We start from the raw sequence: 13,083 nt of genomic DNA, 5'->3' as shown, positions 1-13,083 counted from the left end.
TATACAAATTGTACAACAGATTCTTATTTTTCAATGAAAGAAAGGTGTATCATAGCCTAAAATCAGAATTTGTGAATTTTAGTGCATACTATATGTTAGAGTACATACTATTAATTACTGTGTCTATAATATTATCATATTAAAGCATTGCAGCTTTTGATTGCATGGGAGAGCTGAACAATTTTACTCTCATAGGCCATTGTTAATTTGGGTAAAGGCTGATACTATTATATATCTTGAAAACTTGTTTTTACTTCTTACAGTTTACTATATTCAAGAAAGAATGTTTTTGTTTTTTTTTTTTTTTAAATATCGATTTTGATAAATGTTACTTTCTTTCTTTTCGGGGATTTTACCTCCATTTAGGTTTTAGCTGGCCTGTATAACCCTGGAGATGGTCATATTGACCCTTACTCTCTAACTATGGCCTTGGCTGCAGGAGCCAGAAAATACGGTGCTCAATTAAATTATCCTGTGCAAGTGACTAATCTGAACTCCCGATCAGATGGGACGTGGGAAGTTGAAACTCCACTTGGAATAATTCAAGCAAAGAGAATTGTGAATACTGCAGGTAGGATTTAATATAAGCGTTTGAGTGCTTTTCAGGTTTATAAACTAGCTGACATAAAGCACCTGACTGAATTGTCTGGGATACATTTATAAGGAATATATATGTTTTTGAGCATTCACTTGGTTTGTGATTTGTACATATTTCTTCATAGTATGGTAAAAATTTAGCTGTTATATTAATTGCTCTTAAGTAGGCATTAAAAATATTTACCCTGATTTGTCGCCAGCAGTTAGCAATCAGACTGCCTTTTTAGATTTTAGTGGCAGAAAAGATCTTTACCTGACAACAGTAAGTTGTGTAGGAGAGAGTCCATGTCTAGAATTACAGAATCATAGAATATCCTGAGCTAGAAAAGACCCAAAAATATCATGGAGTCCAACTCCTGGCCCTGCACAGCAACATCCCTAAGAGTCACACTGTGTTCCTGAGGGCATTGTTCAAACTCTTCCTGAGCTCTACCAGGCTGGTGCTGTGACCCACTTCCCTAGGGAGCCTGTTCCAGTGCCCAGTAGGTGAACTGTCCGTGCAGTCATCTAAAATCTAATGAAACATACCTAGGAAGGGAAATGGAATGTATGTATGAAATAGAAATATCTTCTCTGTTGCTTCAGAGAGAAAGACTGAGGATTTGACCTTGCCTATTTCACTATTATCTTTCCCTAAGATTTAACTCTATCCACATAACCTTGAAATGGTTATGGTTTGTTGTCCTTTGAGTCATATTTTAAACATGTGCTTGGCATTTTTTGTATGTCATAAAAATTGCCAAACTCAAAGGAGCTTGTATTTATGTATGCACATGTTATTCTTCATTGTGTTAAGAAACCAAACTAATGTTTCTGCTTCAAATAACTTTTGGGCAAGTGTCCTTTGGACTTGTGTTTATTTTCCTGAGCAACTTAAGAAGTCTAAAAACCTGTATTCAATCTAAACTTATTCCCTTATTATTATGCTACTTTATGCAAGTGTAGAAAAATACATTACTTGGTTGGCAGGAAAAACATAAATGGTTGGCAGGTTTTATGTGAAGCATGCTTTCTGCTTCTTAGTAGAAGATTTTCTGTTTTCAGTTGTTTGAAAATATGTTGAATATTTACCATATAGATTAAAGTTTTGCTGACTCTGCCTCAGACGGGATCATATCTGCATTTTTAGGGCATTAGTCCTGCATACCTCCCACCACAGTGAATAATCAGGCTTCAATCAGAGACTGTGATATCTCAAGTTGACTTTCTTACTCAGATGGGAGAAGTGAACTGAGAGCAAGAATAATTCCTTTCTGTATATTTGCAGCAGAACTGAAGAAAAAAAAAAAAGGCACCTATTTCTAGTGGGAGGCACTAGAAAATTAAGTTCAGTGAGACAGGGACTCTCCTTGTTGGTGGGTAGAATACCATAGGTGACAATGGAAATTATGAAGGAATTTGACTGGAAAAGGCATAGGTTAGGAGAGCAAAATGCCCTGGAAAGGTTTCTGGAAGTGTTTAGGAGCACTGGCAGCAAGTGGAATAGTTACATGATACAGGACTTGCTGAATAAAGAAGGTCAAACTGGAAGGGGATGGCAGCAGTGGGGGTGACACTGGAGAGATAGTAGTAAGGTATATGATGTGTTTCATTAAGGAAACTGAAACTAGGAGCTTTTCAGACAAAATGACTAGTAAGGATACTCAAGGAATGGTTATATGTGAAACTGAGTGGAAAACTGAGCTGTTTAAGCATGAAAGACTGGTGTAATATGTAATAGAAAGGGAAGGATAGATGGGAGTGGTTTGGAAAGAAGAGAAGGCTGCTGGGACAGAACTTGAGGGAGACTGACTAGCACATGGCGACAAAATAGCTGAACATGAATGTAAACACTGGAGTAAGAGTAGAGTTTGAGACAGCAGAAAAGAAAAAAATATAACAGAGAGAAATTTAGAGAAAGAAATTTAGAGAGTGGGATCAACCAGCTGGACTCTCAGGGGATGTGCTTTACAGATCTTTCTTTCAGCGTCTGGCATATAGACAGCCCTGTCTGTGTTAAATCAGACTCCAAGCTCTTAAATCCAGGCTTTCTGTCAAGACCTACTGGAAAACCCATTAAAATTGCACTTTCTTATATATGCCTTCCATACGTAGGTGATCACCTGCTATCGCTGTATGCCTCGTTGAAATGACAAGGCTCTGAGGCTCTGAGCTTGCTCATGAGTGCCACATAATGAATTTTGGAGAGAAAGAGGATGAGAGGAATTTAGTATGCTTTTTAGAAGGCAATCAACCACACAAACAGGGAAACCAAATTTGAAAAATTTTATATAAGTCACAAAGTGAAGCACTTGGAGAGGTGTCAATATTTGATTGCCTTTGGATTGACAGTGTGTATCTTTCAGGCATGAACTATGGAATAGCATTCAGTTACAAGATCACAAGCTCTGTTATAAATATGATCCCTATGCCATGTGTTACACAGTGTGGATATATTGGTCTGAAGAGGTATAAGATTAGGAAAGGCAGCTCTCCTGGTAATAAGACTAACTTAGGCCATAGACTTCTAGACACTAATTATTCCTACCTATTAGCTCTGCATTGTGTGGATTAAGTATCACAGACACAGTAATTTTCTTACATTTTTGTAGCATAGTATCTTTCTTCAGCTAATATATGAAGTTGATATTAGGCAGGGTTTTCTGGTAAATGCTTTTCAGAGCTTATTTGCAAATATTAGAATGCATCCTTCTGGGTTTTCATAAGTCTTTTTTATTATTTAATAAGTTATTAAATCAACAATATATTTACTTAATTCTCCTGTGTAGTTAACTGTTCAGCCAAAATGAATATTTGGAGCACACATTGCTTAACATTCTGGCTAATGATGTAAAATCAATACTGTATAACACATATCTCATGTAAATGTTTTCTCAGAAAAAACTCGTTCTTTTTCTCAGCCTTTCCTCATTCCTCTACAGATCATGACTTGTATAATTTTAGACTCATGTTGCAGAGAAAAATACATCAGAAGGCTCTTTACATTCCATCTCCCCCTCCCCGCCTCACCCTGCAACTGACATCTGCTGCAGAACTGGTACAAACTAGTTCCAACCGATCTTTAGCTGTTCTTTATGTTAGATTTCCATTTTAGTGGAAAGCAGAGGCCTAATAAATAATCTCTGACATGAAGTGACTATACTGCTTTATTTGCCTGAGTTATTTGCAGCCTGTTTACAATGAAGTGTTGGATTAAAGTCTCCAAAAATAGTGAATTTTCTTTATATACACAGTGTGGGTGTGTGTGTATAATCATGTTTTTTCCAACATGTACACACTATATATACAACCATTTATATATAGGGGTAGAAGGTTGTCTTTTTCAAAACCAAGAAATAGTCAGATTACATATTTCAGCAGATATGCTGAGTAACACTACCACTAAATATTTCAGCATCAGATGTTTGCAGTATGTACAATTTAATCTTCACAAATGTCCCAGAGATATAATGTATGCCTTCATTTTATCTCTACTATGTGTGGCAGGACTTGGCATCTACTTCCACTTAGAATTTTGTTTTAGAGAATGTTTTCTTCCTTTTGACATTTTTGTTTTTGTTCAAAAACCTTAAACAAAGAAACTAACATTTTTCTTTCAGTAAATGTTACCTTTTGTAATTTCAAACAATTAAAAAAGCACTTATCGTAAGTGTGACTTTTTAGAAGTACGGTAGTGTAAATTTTATTTTAAACAAACCTAAACTATTTGTTGCTTACTTAAAAGCATTTTAAAATTAGCTGTGTTTGTAATGTTATTCAGAAAATCTAATTTCTTCTTATAAAGAAAGGAGCAAACCTGTTTCAAAGATCTAACTTTCTGATTCTTTTGCTTTTCCTGTCCACTTTGGATCATTAGCTGGCCTTACCTTAAAACAGTTTTATTTGTAGGTGGCATGGAAATACCAAATCAAATGAAGTTCTCTAAAGATTGTTAGCCACTTAAATCCATGTTTGTGTATGTCTTGTGTAATGAAGGAAACCCTTGCATGTGTGCTAGGAATGCAGATTTATTCATTTTTTTTATTATCTTCTGTATAGGAGAACATAAGTCATGTTTCATTTGCCTTAAAGAATGTTTTGGCACTCTATGTGACTATGGCACGGTCATCCCTCAACCTATTTGACTGACATAACAAGTGTCTGGCAATGAGCCTCCTCCAAATGGTGAGGTGCTATTTAGAAGCAAAAGCTTTACACATGGTAACTGCAACAGGTGCTGGTTTCTAGCAGAGGCTTTTAGCTGAACAGATCTCTTGAAGATGATGATGGATTTCCTCTGCTGCTTTGCCTTAACTGGCTGTCAGTAACTGTTAAGTGAATCATGACAGAAAACGTTTTCCTTGCAAACTTCACATTTTTTAAAAATAATGAATGTTGGACCCTGAAGCTAGTTCATAATGTTAAATAAAAGATGAAGAGCCATTCTGGCATGGGGGAATGGCACAAGGCCAGCACAGCCCAATTCAACTTTCCTAATTGCCCTGGCTTTAAGCCATGCCAGAGGTGAGAGGATGTACTCCCAGTTAATGTCAGCAAGCGGCGTGAGCCGGCTGCTCCCTGCAGGACAGGGAGCCAAGCAGGGTAACAATGCTGGCTGAGCCAGCAAGGGCTCTGTCCGGCAGGGCACAGGGCACAGAGCAGGGAAGGCCCAGGACATGCAGCTGGGGTCAGCCTGTGGTCCAGGGCTCCAGATGGACTTGCGAAGATGAGGCACGGATCCATAGTGATGAAGCCAGGCTGAGGCCAAGCCAGGAATGTGACCACAGGTCAGGAACAGACCTGGTGACGGTAACCGTGGTCAAATGGTGCCCACTAATCAATAAGCAGGACTGTAGAGTGGAGACTGAGCTGAGGTCAGGCTGAGAAGTAGTCCATGGATCAGGGTCTGGATCAATGCGTTCCATGGCCAGACACAGGCATGGTTGTGACAGAGCTGTAAACAGGCACACAATCAAACCAGCTCAGACAGGTTCTGAAGGACCTGAGCTGACCTGGAATGGACTCCTGTGCCCACAAGTATGGGTGCAAGTCCCAGGTGAAGGTATTCAAGTTCATTTATACCTTTTGATGTCCTTGGCACTGAGATATTTTGATATTTTGACTAGGTCTTGGACAGTACAGAATTGAAAAGACAGGTAGGAGAATTTGGTTAAGACAAGTTAACAGCAAAAACAAAGAAAAGTTGCACGTTAAGTTGGGCAGCATGAAGTGTATGTCCCAGGAGAAGGGACAGCTGTGTTAGGTAGAAAATCTTGCTGGAGCTATTTTGTCTTAAGTAGTTTGGTGTCAACTGGTTACACAGGAACCAGGCTGACTTGCCTTCTTTTAGTCAGTGCCATATGGCACATAGCCTTTTATTTGGAAGGCCCTGCTGCCTCTTTTTCATCTTTCATTTTGTCTTCCTCCAACTCTCACTCCCAGACTCCCCTGAAACTCTTATTTCATTGGATTTTCCCCTTCCATTCCCACTCTTGAGACCTCTTCTCCTTGATATAAAATTCAGGAATGTGGGGCTGAAGGATATTCTAAGCACCTTAGAGCAGCTGCCGTTCCTGTCTGCAATTGTACCTGTCTGATTCCCAAGTCTGTTATGTACCAGCCTCACAGCAGATGTAAGCCATGATGCAGAGCCCAAACTAAGTGACAGTTAAGTGGTTTCCACTCCTTCATTCTGACACAGAGGCCTCACTAAGTGAATGTGCCTTAGCAACTTAACCTTAACACAGGAGAATTAGGTCTTCTCCAACTTCTATCTGGCTGTATGCATGAAGGATCTTGAGCCAGCTTCAGAGGCAGGGAAATGTCTGCTTGCATTTTCTGGTCAGAGTCTGTATCAGAACTTCTAATTTGACAGCTGTGGGAGAGCACACTTGACTGTTCACCAATATAAGAATCATTATGAATTGGTTGCTGTATGAAAGACATAATTAATGCAAGTCACATGAAGCGTGTGAAAGAGAAGAGAAACTCCAATTCCTGAGGTCTGTTGCCTAAGAAGTACTGCCTTAGTATGTTGTGATGTTAGGACTTGACTACTCTCTTGGTAGAGCATACTAGCTCATTTGGTTGATAGGAAGACTTTTGGTTGACACAATGTGAGTTAATTTATTCTGGGTTTTAAGTGTCTCTTAACTTTGTTAGGAGTACATTGCAGACCTACTTTACTGAAATAAGCCATGGGATTTCTGGAACTGTTAATTAAATTCTCTTCTGAACTTTTAGAAGTCAAATCTATAATTTACTAATTATATTTTTTAATATGTGCATGCTATAATAATATATAGTAGTATAATTAGGAAAAAAAGACATGGAATTATGGAGGGAAAAATATGCTAGACAGTACAAAAAATAAAGTGAAAATTAGAAGTATAGGGAAAAAAACCTGTCCCACATAAAAACATGATGTTTACTGCAAATGTTTTACTGTCATTTTCCATTCACTGAAATTTATGTTTGAATGTTTATATTTTGGTTTTGTTGTTTGTTTTTTTTTTTTCTCTAGGCTTCTGGGCCCGTGAGGTAGGCAAGATGATTGGCCTACAGCACCCTCTCATACCTGTTCATCATCAATATGTTGTAACATCAACTATCCCTGAAGTGAAAGCTCTAAAAACAGAATTGCCTGTGATTCGTGACTTAGAAGGGTCATATTATCTAAGGCAAGAAAGGGATGGCCTTTTATTTGGTCCATACGAAAGTGAGGAGAAAATGAAGTTACAGGAGTCTTGGGTAACAAATGGAGTCCCACCAGGTGATTAAGAACTTTAAATATTTAAACATAATAAGCACTAGCACACATTTTAATGTGCATGAATCCCAGGCTGTCATGCTGCCTTATGTGATGGAAAATAAAAAATACTTGCAATGCATTATTGTAATGCAAAAACTTTTTTCAAAGAACAATTCTAACTCTAACAATAAAAGATAACAGAATAACAAAAAAAGATAACAAATGTAATGTAAATAAAGCCTACTACAATGTAGTCTTACCCTACTTTCTGAAGAGCTGCTTGTGTGTTGTGATTAGGAGCAGTCACCAAATCTGCAATATATAGCCTTTTTGCCTGAGTAGAAATTTTTCTAAGTTACAATTCTCTCCAGCATGCTGATGGGGGGGTTGGATATTTATTGATACCACTGAGATAATGTGATTGTCAAATAGGAATAGCAAAGGAATGTCTTAGACAAAATGCTGTGCTTTGATATAAGTGAAAGAGAGGTGTAGATATGTATAGAATACAAAAATATCCTATGTCATGCAGCTGCTTACTAAAATATATTATAAATTGTTGTGTTATATCTAGGCTTCAGCTTTCCATTCACTTCAAGACATGAAGTTACATGAAGTCATTATTGTTGCTATTTTAAAAAGCACAACATTTGCTAAGGAAGGGCAAGTTAACATGGTTCAGTTTTGGATTGCCCTGTCATAGCTTCCTGAACTTACTGTCACCAGTAGCATCAAGTGCCTCTATATAATGATGCTCAGCCATGCTTAGAGTCCAGACTAAGGGGTGAAATATACCCAGAAATTCATATGATTTCATGGAAATCATTAGCAGATACAGGAAGTATCTTTTTTCTTCTTCTCAAATTATTGGTGTATTGCGAAAAATAAGTGGATCTTATTAACGCAGAAGAAAGTTTCCATGTGTCTTCACTGTCTTTCTATTTCATTGTTGAATTTGCATGACCTTGGGGTTAAACAAATATGTATAAAGGATAGTATAATTGCAGTGACAAATAAACTTGTTCCTGCAGGTATGTTGATTTTTATGCATGCCATTTTTCCTATGTAGGATGGCAAAGGCTTGAACATATGCACCGATTATTCCCATAAAACTTTATATGTAGATAGATAGCTGTATTGTTACAGATAGCTCTATTGTATAGCTAGTTATATCTATATACAGATAGCATAGCTGTATTGAAAATGTATGTATTCTCTGTGCAAATATGTATATATAATAAGAGTCAATTATTTGTGCAGGTTTTGGAAAAGAACTTTTTGAGTCTGATTTAGACAGAATAATGGAGCATATTGAGGCTGCCATGGAAATGGTCCCTGTTTTGAGGAAAGCAGACATCGTAAACACAATTGCAGGTCCTATCACCTATTCTCCAGACATTCTTCCTATGGTGGGACCACATCAGGGTGTCAGAAATTACTGGGTAGCTATTGGTTTTGGGTAAGTTTTTGTGATAGTTTTTGTGTGTCATATTGTTAAAATGGTAGTCAGCTCAAGCTTTGTGCATTTTATAGGCTTGGGAGTTGTTTTGCACATATTTAAATGTGTTAAATGTAATTGGAAATAATCTTAATAACCATGGTCTGTATGATGTATGGTCATCCGTCTCTCTTATTTCATTACTCTCAGCAATTTTCTGTTTTCTCCTTTTAATCTGGAGGCCAATACCTATGACACTTTATGAAGCAGCAAGAAATGGTAGTACTTTGCACTGTCTGTGCAGCAACTTAAAGTCAGAGTTTGGGTTTGAAAGTATGTTTTCCAGTTCATTTTATTTCTTGCTTTGAATTACACTGTATTTTACAGTTGTTTGTTGTATGTAAAATTGGTTTCACTGAAATTGGACAAAAAAGAATGTGCAGTATACAGTCTTGTGTGAAGACTGTAGCTGTATTGAACAGAAGACATTCCAGTATAGCATGTGACTGCTCTAAGGATACAAATCCAGTGTTTCTGACTGGTGAAAGTGAAGCTGAAAAATTATATTGCTGGGTATTAGAGAAAATCAAATAAAGAGGGCAGTGCAACAACAGAAATAAGTGGTTTACTGGTATCATTCTCCCACTTGTTATGGTCTTTTTCTTGAATGTGATTTACATCTTATTTGTTATAGCTGCACTGGTGCCAGTTTTAAAACACCTACATCTCTTTAATTGCCTTAGTTTGACCATTGATTCAAGATGGATAGAATGAACAAAATACAATTCCAAGCAGATGTTATTGAACACATTCTGTTTACATAGTTTTTCCAATTGCCTAATTTGCTGTTTAAAATCTAACTCAGCTTTTTCCAGTTTTCTTTCATTCCAAATCAAACAAACCCTCAGATCATAAGATAAGGCAGTATCACTAACGTGCTTTCTGAGGCCCTCAAAATAAAGGAGCTTGGTAATTTTGCAATGATTCATTGTGAAAGGTATTCACCTTTGCTGCTTGGATTTAAAAAAAAAAAAAACGTTATCTTTCAGTAACATTTGCAGAACTTATAGTTACAAAAGCGGTTTGCCTAGACCTTGTTCACCAAAAAGACTGCCTAAGTTCATTACTCTGTGGCCAGACTTTGGAGCATGTTTTTCTTTGTTGGTATCAATGGGAACAGAATCAAATTCCATATGTAAAAAATTGAAGATAGTGTTACTTGTGTAATTTTCTTTAAACAACTTATTTCAGAGGTTTGATTAATCTCAAAATGTTTGGACACAGGTTGCAATTATGTGACTGTCATTGGATTACTTTGTCTGCTTTTCAGGGACTTTTGACTCTGTTCTATGCTTCTGAGTAACTGCAGTGTTTCTACCAGTGTTGTAATTTTTTGTGTGCATTAGCAAATCCTTATCTTGCAGTCAACTAGCAGGGACATTGTGACAGAGGACTTAGTGCTTTTAGATTAGAGGATTTTTATTATCTAAAATTAGCAGCTTGCTAGGCATTTTAACATGGAAAGAAGGTAAGTATAGTTAGGACAGCTTGTAGCACTATTTATTATTAAGGTTGCTCAATGCTTCCCATTTTTAGTTACTTACAGCTTTGAAAATACTAACAAGAGTAGTTTAGAATTTTATTCAGAAAAGTTTCATTCAAAGCAGTGAAACTATTCCATAACTTGGGACACAGACACTAGAAAAGGTACCACAGGGTGCAGAGACTCAGACTTCCTAGGAATAGGAATGGAATGACTTGAAAGTGGGTGAGATGCAGCAACTCATAAGTAAGACACAAGAATGTGACAGGCAAAATGGGGAGTTAACCTGTCAGGAATTGGAAGGAGAGAAGAAAAACTGGAGAAAAATGGTTCATGTTCATTTAGGAAATTTTGTGTACGTCATAAGACGACTGAGATTCCTTCACTGTACCACTCTTTATAGTTACTTGTAATATCCTATCCCTGAAGTACATGTTCCATTCTTGTGCAGCAGAATTGCAGTGGTTGTATTTACACAATCAACTCCCTCTTTTCTGAGGTATGGGCACCCTGTGTAATGTAAAATCTCTGATAATGTAGGCCCAGCTATGAGCGCTAAAATCAATGGGTTGCGCAGTCAGTGCTGCCAAACTGCAGAATGCAGAGACCTCTTGGTCCAATTGCAGGGCTGTACCTGTAGTAGCAGGGCAGCCTCCCCTGCATTGTCTTGCTCCAGGGGTTACTGTGCCATCAGCTCAGCAGTCTTCAGCTGAAGCTAAAGGTCTTCATAATGTTTGGTCTGTCATGACTCACAATCTCTTTGCTATTGTCCTTTTGTGCTTTTGGCTGCAGTGAATGGCACAGGCCATCACATCAGGAGCTGGACTTGAAGGCATCATAAGCTTTCATGGCACCAAAGCTTATAGCCATTAATAACTAAGAGCTGATTAATTCAATTGGCACCAGCAACAGCTAATTCTTCTGTAGTGGCAGTTTACAAGCACTTATCCTTCCTGCATCCACTGCAATGATAGAAGTTTGTACTGAGTCTGAAGATTTGTGCTGAACTTCACTGTACTGATTGTAGTTGGTGGAATTATTTAATGTACTCACTAAATTTTTTGATGTTTCTATTTTATTTAGATAAATAATAAAATAATGGATAAGATACTATATCATTCTTATCATTGCTATTATGGATTCATTCTTCTTATGCATATTAATTAGAATTAAACAATTACTTGTTTTTTGTTTTTTTTTCTTGGTGAGGTCCTTGCCTATTTTAACTGAAGGCATAGAATTCAAATTGCAAAGCGGATGACCAGCAACTTAACTTGGTTTTAGTGTCATTATTCTGCATGAGTGTCTATAGTTTAATTGCTTCATGTTGATCTAAACTTAACTTGGGGCAGACCTACTGTTTAATCAAGGATTTTTCTGTTGTGCTCATGCGAGCATTTCACAAACAACTAAGAATTAACTTTCACATCTTCTAGATGGAAAGATATTTTGGCTTTTTTTTTAAGACATGGTGGTATAATAGAGGTATTTAAAAGTTTTAAATCATTTGGTGCTAATGATTATTTGTCATTAAAATGTGACTGCTGTACATTACCAATGACATTCTGCTGCTGACAATGGAGGTGTAGAAATATCCATTAATACAGAATTTAATCTTTGAAAATAGGCCAAAACAGAAAAATTAAAAAAAAAAAAAAAAAAAAAAAAAAAAAAAAAAGAGGGAAAAATTTAAAATACATTGGGGTTTTTGTTAGGAGTGTATGTTAATACTAATTTTAAAAAGCAAAACATACAAGACTTGGCACTGCAGGACTTTTTCCTGTTTTTAAGGTATGGCATTATACATGCTGGTGGCATGGGAAAGTACCTCAGTGACTGGATCCTTGAGGGAGAACCTCCATTTGACCTGATAGAAGTAGATCCAAACCGCTATGGAAAGTGGACAACTACAGAATACACAGCAGCCAAAGCAAGAGAATCATATGGCTTTAATAACATTGGTAAGAAGATATTTTTTAAATACATTCATGTCCTGAAGATGGATTCCAGCAAAGCCTGCATCTAGATTTTTCTGTTTATTGATATGTTTTCTATGTTGGATGATGATTTTAGCATGCCATAGCTTTGGTGACTTTTTGATTTTATTTTTCCCCCCTCTCCCTCTAGTTGGTTACCCTAAAGAAGAAAGATTTGCTGGGAGACCAACGGAGAGAACCAGTGGGCTGTATGATTTGCTGAAGTCAAAATGTTCAATGGGATTCCATGCAGGATGGGAGCAACCTCATTGGTTCTACAAACCTGGAGATGAGACTGGATACAAGTAAATGAAATATTAATTTTCTTTCCTCCCCTGAAAAATTGTCATGGTAGCAAGAGCCAGGCAATTTAAATTTAATGAGAAGCATGCATTTATAATTTATTTCAGCAACAGGATAGATTAGATTGATCTTCCATTCTTGCTTTTTTCCATTGTTTAGAATACATTTTATTCTGATAATGTAGACTTTTCAAACATGCATCAAGGTATCTTGTATCTGTTTTAGGTTTGAGATACCAGGAAGCAACCTAGCTCAAAGAAGAGCTTGGTAAACAACTTGTTCATTGTAAATGTGTTTTCTCCATCTCTTTCTGTTTGATCAGCAGCACAGGATAATGTTTTTATGAAAAATCTCATTCCTCTCTGTGTGTCTGGAGTGCAGAAGCCAAATCTTTGTGCTTTTTTTCCCCATTCTCTATTCCTGCCCACCTAGTTACCTGCCTGCATCAGGAAGTTTCCAGCAAATAAATATTTTCTGTGGGGATATTGGGAGTCTA

The 13,083-nt window shown here is 37.1% G+C and overlaps 1 protein-coding gene across 2 annotated transcripts in view; it reads left to right on the top strand.

The window, feature by feature from the left end:
• The window catches only part of DMGDH (dimethylglycine dehydrogenase), a 39,709-nt gene that overhangs the window by 8,561 nt on the left and 18,065 nt on the right, over nucleotides 1–13,083 (top strand). For both annotated transcript variants that reach the window (XM_056514735.1, XM_056514734.1), the window contains exons 5-9: nucleotides 367–571; nucleotides 7,100–7,348; nucleotides 8,588–8,786; nucleotides 12,100–12,269; nucleotides 12,436–12,589. In XM_056514735.1, coding sequence (XP_056370710.1) covers nucleotides 367–571; nucleotides 7,100–7,348; nucleotides 8,588–8,786; nucleotides 12,100–12,269; nucleotides 12,436–12,589 — 977 coding nt within the window. The remainder of the gene's footprint in view (nucleotides 1–366; nucleotides 572–7,099; nucleotides 7,349–8,587; nucleotides 8,787–12,099; nucleotides 12,270–12,435; nucleotides 12,590–13,083) is intronic.

This window comes from Oenanthe melanoleuca, chromosome Z (assembly GCF_029582105.1).
Source record: "Oenanthe melanoleuca isolate GR-GAL-2019-014 chromosome Z, OMel1.0, whole genome shotgun sequence".
Classification (NCBI taxonomy): Eukaryota; Metazoa; Chordata; class Aves; order Passeriformes; family Muscicapidae; genus Oenanthe; species Oenanthe melanoleuca.
The sequence above is the reverse complement of the archived record's forward strand: the minus strand, read 5'-3'. Positions and strand labels throughout refer to the sequence as shown.